Below are 10724 nucleotides of genomic sequence, written 5' to 3'. Positions count from 1 at the left end.
TACTTTACGCCCTTGGCTCACATTTGTTAGAGGGTCTTCTAGTACAACAAAACACTGATTTAGACTTTTGTGGGTGACCAAAAAGTTACTTTTAACTTTCATGAACCGAAAACACGGAAGTTGCAACAGCTACGACTACAGCTACGCATATATTCTGTGAATCTAGGGTAACACCTAAGCCTATGTTACCGAACTTATTGGAAATTTCGGTTTATTTCAACCCGTCTCCTATCTAGTCACATAGAAATAATAGTTAGCATGTTAGCCATTAGCCTAGATACAGCCGTAGCATCAGACCTGTTAAAATGTAAGTGAACGGGCATACCTTCAAGTGCAAAGTTAGTCCACTAAACAAGCTTTTTTTCCACAAAGACCGCCTCATATCGTTAGGATAAATGTCAGAGAACATATAGAAAACGACATGTAAACGTGTTGTCTTACTTTACCGGTGTGGTGCCATGTTTGTTTACCATTTAGCTGAGGCTGCAACAGGTCCCATTCCTTGCAACAGAGGTATTCCTCTTCTGTGGGCATTGGGGTACAGCATTCACAGGTAACGTTACACCACCAATCTCCAGAGCTATGCAGCCTTGCAGCAGCCATTCCTCCTCCTCTCTCTCTCCTCCGTTCTTCAATTTCACAGTGTATTCTGGCTCAAATAAATAAGGGCGGTCATAAAACAAATCAAATTCCTCCTCCACAAAGTCGAAGTCTGGCAAAAAGTCAGCCATTATTCTATAAATCTTTCATAAAATAAATGAATGAACTTTTCAGGCTACTGTCCGGTTCTGCCTTGCTGCTGTTGCTGCTTGTTCTTGTGAGATTTCAGCCGCGCTTTGGGAAGCGGAGGTAAATGGTAAACATACGTAAGGTAAGACAACAACTCTGAAGACCACCTAAATGTGGAATGTTAGTATATAGGCTTTCCACATCGAGAGTCAGTGGCAGCTCTTATTTATTTGAGCCAGAATACACTGACGAAGAGCTTCGTGAAATTGAAGAATGGGGGAGGAGGAGAGAGAGGCACAACAGGTAGAGGACGAGAGAGGAGGAATGGCTGCTGCAAGGCTGCGCAGCTCTGGAGATCAGTGGTGTAACGTTACCTGTGAATGCTGTACCCCAATGCCCACAGAAGAGGAATGCCTCTGTTGCAAGGAATGGGACCGGTTGCAGCCTTAGCTAAATGGTAAACAAACATGACAGCACACCGGTAAGGTAAGACAACACGTTTACATGCCGTTTTCTATATGTTCTCTGACATTTATCCTAACGATATGAGGCGGTCTTTGTGGAAAAAAATCTTGTTTAGTGGACTAACTTTGCACTTGAAGGGATGCCAGTTCACTTACGTTTTAACAGGTCTGACGCTATAGGCTAACGGCTAACATGCTAACTATTATTTCTACGTGACTAGTCACTTGAAACAAATTTAGGACGATAGGAGACGGGTTGAAATAAACCGAAATTTCCCTTTAAGTTGTCACCATGGTAGCAACCTGTCAACAAATAGCACCCACCTGTCACTCAAAGCAGCCACATCCATAATTTTGATTAACTCTAAGCCTCAATAACATTTAAACGGGAGATGTATAAAAATTGAATTCCTGTTACAGTTATATACATTATATACATATATACAGTTGTAAATGGGGAAATTAGTGACCAAAGCTATTTTTTGTAACAGCCTGTAAACATGTTTATTTCTGCTTCAAAGTTGGGGTTCTATGAGGTTTGACTCAGCATTGGAGAAACCCTCAAGTGGCATTTCGAGGAACTGTAGTTTTAGGCACTTCACATTGGCTTCATTTTTTAGTCTCAGAGGTTGCAGCCTGATCAGAACCACACAGTCACTGATTAACACTATTTGATATCCATTTCACTGATATGCAGAGGGCAGAGTCCATGAAACCCGCAAGCCTCTGCTGTGATGCCAAGAGCCAATGTCATCAAGTAAAGGAGCAAGTAAAAAACAGGTTTCAGTTTTACAGACTTGAGCCCTTGTTTTCAGGATGGATTCATTCTTTTCTGTCATTGGATCTTATGTTTACTGGGATGTCAGAAGTCTGCTGCTCTTCACTGCAGTTTTCATCCTCACTGCAGATTATATTAAGAACCGTCGGCCGCACAGCTTCCCTCCAGGACCTCGGGCATTTCCTATTGTGGGCAACATATTCACTCTGGATTTCAAGAGGGCCCATGAGAGTATGACACAGGTAGATCAACAGATGTCCAAAAAAAATATATCATAGATGCAGCTGATAGGACTCATGTTTCTGTTATCTGCTGCTTTTCCTCATCTCACACATATACTCACAGTTAGCAGGGAAATATGGAGACGTGTACAGCCTGCGAATGGGTCCAGTGTGGATGGTGGTGTTAAACGGGTTTGAGGTTCTGAAAGAAGCTCTGGTGAATCAGGGAGACAGCCTGGTGGACCGTCCATGCTTCCCACTGCAGGAAGACATGTTCCATGGACGAGGTGAGAGGATGTAACACATGCACACAGATGCAAAGCCTGCAAAGCGCATTGGGGCGAAACTCCGCCGTGCGCGATACAGGCTGCATCTCAAGTGTCTTATTTTTATAGTGCTACTGCTAGCTCCTCGCTTGAACCGGAAGTCGTTCGAGGTCCGCCATCTTCTAGGCCGTCCCAAGTCTCTTATAGAGTGCCGAAGTCACGCCCCTTCCGGTGAAGCTCATGGGACCTTAGATCGGAAAAAATATGAATGGCAGTGAATGAAGAGAGAAATATTATCTTTTGGTCCCATTTGAGTTGTGACATGAAATCCAAATAGTTGAGATATAAGCTTTTGAAAAAACGTAATTAGAAAGACTACACAGGAGGCGGTCGCTTATGTGACGTCATAGTTTTCGCTCACTTCCAGCAGCTTGGAGTGACTGCAACCTGGCACAAAACACACAGACATCTTCAATCATAAATCGATTAATCATAAAACAGTGGAATTTCAGTGGGGAGGCCAAGCTGCAGGAAGCGAGCGAAAGCTATGACATCACATACACGACCTCCTCCTGTGTACTCTTGAGCCTTTCTAATTAAAAAGCTTATATCTCAACAGTTTTACCACAAAGTATGACTTTCTTGACCTTAAAATGTATGTTTTAAATTCATTAACATATTTAGATTTCATGTCGCAACTCAAACAGGAATGAAAGATATGCTGTAAAGCCCTGTGAGGCTCTCCTTAAATTACTGCTAGTTATCTTACCTAGCTGACTTTGCTAGCTGTTTAGCCCTTCCCACCTAGGAAAAAATGTGAGGAGCTAGCACTAGGAGCGATGAGCGAGCATTGTCGGTTTAAGAGACATGAGGCGTCCTTTCCACTGTAGCGTCACGTGAAGCGATGTCCATTCCTGATGACGGCGGCACAGCTGGATCTGCTGCATAACGGAGCCAGTGTTTGGCGTACATCCCAAGTCACATTATATTCGCTGATCAAAGCCGTAACCCACCCCCCGCCATCATGACTTTGGTCACACACTTTTGCATGTATTACCATTGTTATTGAGTCATTTGCCGAAGTTTGTGGCAATTAAAGAACGGTCTATAGCCCTGCCACTGTCACTGTGATGAGCATCATTATCATTATTATTATTATTATCATCAATATTATTATCACTATTATTAAATCCACTCGCCATCATTCAGCAAGTCAGCTGCTGAGTGAATAAGACAATATCAGACCTGTCAGTCTGCCTCAATCAATTCAATTTTATTTATAAAGCCCAATATCACAAATCACAGTTTGCCTCACAGGACTTTACAGCATACGACATCCCTCTGTCCTTTGAACCCTCGCAGTGGATAAGGAAAAACTCCCCAAAAAACCCTTTAACGGGGAAAAAACAGTAGAAACCTCAGGAAGAGCAACCGAGGAGGGATCCCTCTTCCAGGACGGACAAACGTGCAATAGATGTCGTACAGAACAGATCAACATAATAAATTAACAGTAATCGATATGACACAATGAGATAGAAAGAGAGACACAGAGAGAGAGACAGAGAGAGATGCAGGACAGACGGTAATGACAGTAGCTTACAACAACATGAAAGTAATAATATTAATTAATATTAATATTAATAGGCTAATTAATATTACCTACAAGCTACTAAACATTATTCCACTCACATGACATGCAGGACAATTAATGATAGGCAAATGTGTGTGTGTGTGTGTGTGGGCCTGGTGTTATATCAACACCTGTGGTTCTGGACATGAGCAGCTGCACATTTAACAGCCACACATCACCGACAGTCCGCTGAACAACGCAACGGGTTGTGAATGAAATAAACTTAATTACAACATGACAGTCTTGCACGAAATATCGTCAGCGTTACTCTTTGTAGTCACGTAGGCATGTGAATGACAGCGTTTCATTGCAAAGAATGCATGTAACATGTACACTTGCGCTCTTTCTCCACCATCTCGTTCAAATGAGCCAGATGTAGGGGGCGGGTATTTATACGTCATGGCCTCAAGCTGAAAAAGACTTCCTCTTAGGAAGCTCTCGACCATCCTAGCTCGTAGCTGCTTAAAGCTTGCTGCTAGCTCCTAGCGCTAGCTCCTCGCTGCACAAATAAGAGACTTAGGATGGCCTAGAAGATGGCGGACCTCAAACAACTTCCGGTTCAAGCGAGGAGCTAGCGTGTGTGAGGGTTGTCCCATTGTCAAATCATCAAGTCAGTGAGTCAGTGAGTGAGCCCTTTATGCCCCCTTACCGTAGGTTAGCATCGATGCGGACTTACGGTTAGGAAATTACCCACGGTTCATAGCGTTGTGATGTCAAATACAGGGATTGCCCTCGGAACACCGGAAGTGTTATAAAAAACAAACAAACAAAACAAAAAAAAAAACACGGTTGGCAGATATGCAAACGGTAATGTTATGGAAGGAGAGCGAAAGAAACAGATAGACAAACAATGAAATGTTACATTAACAAGGATTTAAGATGGTGCATAAACACACATGAAGTCAGAGGAATACCAGTGCTTATATTCCACACACAAAGAATATCTATCTATCTATCTATCTATCTATCTATCTATCTAGATATTCTTTGTGTGTGGAATATATGCCGACAATAACCGATAAATGATCACACCCAGAGCCGCCAGTGTCAACAACATTTTGTAGAGAGGGGGATAAGTGCTGTCCCATTCCTATTTGTAGCATCCAGAACCCTTTCAGACTCTCACACTCAATCACTTACAGCTGACGTCAGTTAAGTCAGTGAGGGTTCAGGGCTTGAGTCTTTAGGGGCCAGATTGGAATTGGGCCTATAAAATAAGAGACTTGGGACGCACCCTTAGCTTTCACTCTCACCTGCTCAAGTGTGCCTGTGGTGTGCAGCAGTGAAATAGGTCCCCGCTGAAACACTTTCCCGCCGCGCACATTCCGGACATTGTTTGGGCTATTCACCAGTATTGCGGTAGGCCTATATGAAAAATTCATATCATAACGAAAATAAATACCGATTTTCGGTACAAACTGGTATACCGCCCAGCCCACTGTCACCCAAATATTTTGACCATTCATAATAAAATAACAGCACTGTAAAATACAAATTAACATTATACCAATACAACTTTTGTTATACATGGAGTGGTCATGATGTTGTGGCAGTTCAACTTAGGATCCAAAATGCAAACACAACCAGGAAACGGGCGATGGTTAAAGGCAGTTTATTGGACGAAGTGGAGCTGAAGGCTTGAATGAAATGATGGCTGAGGTGAGCAGGGAATGGTGAAGGCTGGCATGGTGAACCTGAGACACAGAACAGAGTGTCAATTGATGTCCAAAAGTACAAAGTGTCAAAAAACTAAAAACTGGCCTTGATAGCTACCACTGAGAAGATGGAACCATCTATCGGAGTCTGGATGTTTGAGCCGGGGTTTTATTCTGCAGTGGCTTGATTGCAGATGTGGTTCAGGTGTACAGGTTCAGCAGCTGCTGGCAGGAGGAGGGAACCAGGAGGCCATGGCCAGCAAACACACATATACAGACTGAAAACAAACATGAGACACTAGGAAGGGCAAACAGGCAACACAAGGGAGAGGCAAAGCTGAAACCCTAATACATGATTAATAGTTAATGTGTAAAACAATATTCCTTCACTTTCCTGATTTCTTATTATTTAATTTTCTTTACCTATTTTTAATGTTAAGTTCATCCATTCAATTTTATTCTTCTTGAAGTGACAGACGTTCAGAGTCCTGAAACAACTGCTGCTATTAAAGAGGTGAAAAGTAAAAAGCAAAACCAATATGGTCTGTACTGTACAATATTTCACTGATGTTGGGTTCCATGGTTCGAGCAAAACTAGGAAAATAGCTAATCACCAGGAGGAATTTAAGTCAGTTATAGAGGGTCAAGAAAATAGCACTCCTGGTCAATATGATTGCTTCTCCAATTCTCGCTAAAATCTTATTTGTGTTGCTTATTAACCAGATGTTGTCCTTGCTCGCTTGTGTATGACCGTTGTACTCACCTGCTTGTGTTTATTGTCATACTGACATTTTTGCTGCTGACTTGGTCAATTTGACCTTGAAAATGAGTCAGTGAGACTTTAACCTGGTTAAATGAAGTACATATTTTCCATCAGGTCTAGCTCTCAGCAATGGGAACACATGGAAGCAGCAGAGGCGTTTTGCACTGTCGACCCTCAAACATTTTGGTTTTGGCAAGAAGTCACTAGAGCCTGTCATCTTGGATGAATTTGCATATTGTGCAAGATACCTCATCAGCTATAAAGGTAAAAAGTGAACATACAGTATTAAAAATGATATACAATCACAAAGACTCATTTTACATGTAATTTCCTGTTTCATCATGGAGGTAAACCATTTAATCCTCACACCATCCTCAACAACGCTGTCTTCAGCATCATCTACACCTTGGTTTTTGGTCATCACATTGAGCACAGTGATGAGAAGTTCATCAAACTGATGAAGTTGTTCAACAAAGGTCTTGAAATTGAAGTCTCCATTTGGGCACAGGTATGACATTTGAAAGCTATTGATAAAGACCAAATGCTGCAATCCTCATTATGAAACAGTTCTCTAATAATTAATGCCACTGGCTCTATTTGGACACAGTTATGTAAAACGTAAGATGCATGAGAGCCAACGTCTAAATACTTTTGAATATTTGGCAGTGATTGTCAAAATAGAAAATCTTTCACGCTTTGTCAATAAGTAATTGTTGCAATCTGCTGTCCTCTGCAGCTTTACAACTCATTCCCTCGACTGATGAGACGTTTGCCTGGGCCACATCAGACAATCCAGAACATCAGCAACAATGTAAAGGACTTCATAAGAGAAGAGCTTAAGCAGCACAGACAGAAGTGGGATCCCTCAGACCAAAGAGACTTCATCGACTGCTACCTGAATGAGATGGTGTGTGTTGAAAAGTAGAAAGACCTGATGTGCACTTTTGCCATGGCCTCTGCCTCACAGCACGTTGGACCTTATCTTATCTTTTTATTTAAGATACAAGGTCCAACACAGATGACATGCTTTTTACTTTTTTTTGTTAAGTTACCATTGTAAATGATTACGATGATGCAGATACACTGTCGTTCTAAATTATTTTGCAGTATTTTTACCACATGTATTTGTATATACTTTCAGAATAAGGGGCAGGCTGACAGTACTTTTGATGAGGAAAACCTGGTTGTGTCTGTCATTGATCTGTTTGTGGCTGGCACAGAGACCACAACCACCACTCTGCGCTGGGCTTTCCTCTACATGACAAAGTACCCTGAGATCCAGGGTAAGATCACTGACCAAGCCAACAAAGTTCTTTGCTCTTACTCAGTAATGTGTAAATGGGTGACGCCAGAGCAAGTTTTTCCTGTGATCATTTTATAGATGTAAAAAGTGCATGTAGATACATCACATAACTACTTTTACTTCACTAATGTGGCAGCACTTCATTGTACTTGATCTCTCCATGTGTCTTTTGCAGCCTGGTGATAAAATACTGTGTCTACTACTGTCTGTTCTCCTGTTGCACAGCAAAGGTCCAGGCTGAGATAGACAGAGTGATTGGACAGTCCAGACAGGTGTCCATGGAAGATCGTCCACACCTGCCCTACACTGTAGCTGTACTCCATGAGATCCAGAGGATGGGCAACATAGTTCCTCTCAGCGTGCCTCATGTTACCAACAGGGACATCCAGCTGGGAGGATACACAATCCCAAAGGTTGGTTCTCCTACGCAATTTTTATGTCACATCCACTACCATGTTAAGTCTTGAGTTATGATTACGATTCCAACCACCAGGGACTCATAATAATCCCCAATCTGACCTCGGTGCTGTTCGATAAGAATGAATGGAAGACGCCCAACACCTTCAACCCAGGACACTTTCTGAACGAGGAGGGCAAGTTTGTGAAGCGAGCTGCTTTCATCCCTTTCTCTGCTGGTGAGGAGCAACACAATGTCTTGTTTTATGAATGCCTTGACCTGTTTAGACAGGAGCCTGGAGCCTGTCCCAGCATACACTGCCACTCATGGTATTCCTAACACAGTGATTGCAGATTGGCCCAAAGGAAGCTCTCATGAGCAAGGCAAAAACAACATATGTACTTTATTGTCTTGAATACCAGTCACTGATAACTGCAGTGCCATCCCAGCAATACTGGACTTTTGCCCTACCAATGGGCACCAGCAGAGCCAAACATTGGCAATGTTTGACTAATGATCTGACCTTTATGTACAGTAGACCTAAAATCAGGACAAAGTTGATAATGGTTAACCAAACACTTGGCAGTTCTACTTCCTATAAAGACCTTACAGTATGAGTATATGTCTACTACTGTTGTCTTAAAATAGTTTGAACTCTGGGCCAAAACTGTGTCAAAGACATTTTCACTTTATTTTTGTTTGTTTTTCTGCCTCAGGTAAGCGGGTGTGTCTCGGAGAGAACCTGGCCAAGATGGAGCTTTTCCTCTTCTTCACCTCCTTCATGCAGCACTTCACCTTCTCCACGCCTGCTGGGGTGAAGCCTGTGATGGACTATTGCATTGGCATGTCTTTAGCACCATGTCCATATGAAATCTGTGTAACCTCACGCTAAGAGAAGCTCTGACATAATAAATACTCAAAAAGCAATGAGCTCTTGTCACCTTGTTACTGTGGCAGGGTTTAGTAAAAAAATCAAAGTGATGCTTGGCTTCAATTATAGATCACATTCGTTTTAGTCCTGCATTCAAACTCCTTTACAAACGTTAAAGTACTTCTCAATGACCCCTGTGACTTATATACTTATACACATTACATTAAAAAATTAAAACTAATGATTCAATGCAAATTTGGCATTTTGTAGCTGCTCAAGGTGGAGCTAGTTTTAAGCACTTAATTGCCTAGGGGATTGGGAGCCAAAGAGTCATGCGATCAATCAGGGGGCTTGTTGGAGAAGACAAAAAGCGTGGGAAAGAAGGAAAGAACTCTTTCTGCACTCTTGATATTTCCTTTATGAAATTTCTCTTATCGTTTTGGGGTTTAGTTTGAGAAGTTTTGAGGGAAAATCTCTCTTTGGTGGAACTTCTAAGAACGTATATGAAATGTGACAAGAGGCACCAGCTGGACACTGCTTTCTGTAAGGGGCTACAAGCCTTACCACAAAGCCATTTTGAGTATTTGGCAGGTGTTCACATATTCATCTGTCTATTTCCCTGTTTGTCTGTGGACTGATATTGTCAACACCTCACCTTAACAGGTCTGAACCTGAGATCCAAATGACGGTCAAGTTTGAAGATGGGTGTGGTCCATGCAAGGGCGCTGGAAATAAGGGGTTAGGAGGCAGGGATGGGGCCATTGCCCATCCACTCCTAACTCACATTCATTGAAAGGTTTTTTTTAGTTCAACCAAACACTGAATAAGAATCTTTTTAAGCGACTAAAAAGATGCTTTTAAGTTTCATGAGCTAAAACACATTGAAAAGGTGACAGCTACCTTCAGCTATGGCTATGCTGTGAATCTTGGGTTACTCTACACCTATTAGCTATCCAATATTGTTGCCGTGTTAACGACTTGTCAACAGACAGCACCCATCTGTCGCTCAAAACCGCCACACCTTTAATTACCTGTAACTTCAAGCCTTAACAACATTTAAATCAGTGATGTATATAAAAATTCAACCTCTGTACAGTTGTCGTAAATGGGAATATTAGCTATAGAAACCAGAAGTGGTTTTTTTTTCTTCTTCTTTTTCTAACAAGCTGTAAACATGTTTATTTCTGCTATAAAGCTGTGGGTCTTTGAGATAAGACTGGCTTTTAGAGTCAGCCTCAAGTGGCCACTCAAGGAACTGCAGTTTCTGGCACATCCGCATTAGCTTTGTTTTTTAGCCCTGGAGTTTGCATCCAGAACCACACAGATGCCTTTTTCACCACTGCAACCACATTCCCTCTGCACAACACACTTTACACTAGATGACAGTTGGAATTGAACTATTGTCATGGACTGCTCCTCTGTTATCCTCTAACACTGCAGCCTAATGTCAGATGTGTGTTGGACTGCTTCAGGCGAAAGAGAGAGAATCTGTATCAAAAGCCAGGCTCACTATTTACCTCAACTTCCCTAACATTTGAAATACTGTAGACCCCACCATGCCTTTTATAATCGCTGCTCTAATCACATCGCATCACATGGGATGATATTCCCTACTGCTACATTAAAATATTTGTTTTTGGGTCACTG

General features: G+C 42.0%; 1 protein-coding gene across 2 annotated transcripts; it reads left to right on the top strand.

Annotated features, from left to right (window-relative positions):
- The first annotated feature begins 1654 nt into the window (after positions 1-1654).
- Positions 1655-9105, top strand: LOC125896085 (cytochrome P450 2J4-like). Of its 2 annotated transcripts, none has more exons than XM_049588419.1 (9): positions 1655-2213; positions 2317-2479; positions 6621-6770; positions 6854-7014; positions 7243-7413; positions 7648-7789; positions 8035-8222; positions 8348-8444; positions 8923-9105. In XM_049588419.1, exons 1-9 carry the CDS (start codon positions 2010-2012, stop codon positions 9096-9098), a joined length of 1452 nt encoding a protein of 483 aa, XP_049444376.1. In that variant the 5' UTR covers positions 1655-2009; the 3' UTR covers positions 9099-9105. The 2 variants fall into 2 exon arrangements, with proteins under 2 accessions (XP_049444376.1, XP_049444374.1); XM_049588417.1 differs by having other exon boundaries at positions 1656-2213; positions 8303-8444.
- Positions 9106-10724: the final 1619 nt, after the last annotated feature.

Source organism: Epinephelus fuscoguttatus, linkage group LG10 (assembly GCF_011397635.1).
Source record: "Epinephelus fuscoguttatus linkage group LG10, E.fuscoguttatus.final_Chr_v1".
In the NCBI taxonomy this organism is placed as follows: Eukaryota; Metazoa; Chordata; class Actinopteri; order Perciformes; family Serranidae; genus Epinephelus; species Epinephelus fuscoguttatus.
The sequence above is the reverse complement of the archived record's forward strand: the minus strand, read 5'-3'. Positions and strand labels throughout refer to the sequence as shown.

What these genes read in the sequence shown, in the direction of transcription:
- LOC125896085 (XM_049588417.1), top strand. Translation starts at nt 2,010, where the DNA reads ATGGATTCATTCTTTTCTGTCATTGGATCTTATGTTTACTGGGATGTC. An exon ending in CCCATGAGAGTATGACACAG is followed by an intron (nt 2,214 to 2,316) that starts GTAGATCAACAG and finishes ATATACTCACAG; the next exon opens with TTAGCAGGGAAATATGGAGA. An exon ending in AAAGTACCCTGAGATCCAGG is followed by an intron (nt 7,790 to 8,034) that starts GTAAGATCACTG and finishes CCTGTTGCACAG; the next exon opens with CAAAGGTCCAGGCTGAGATA.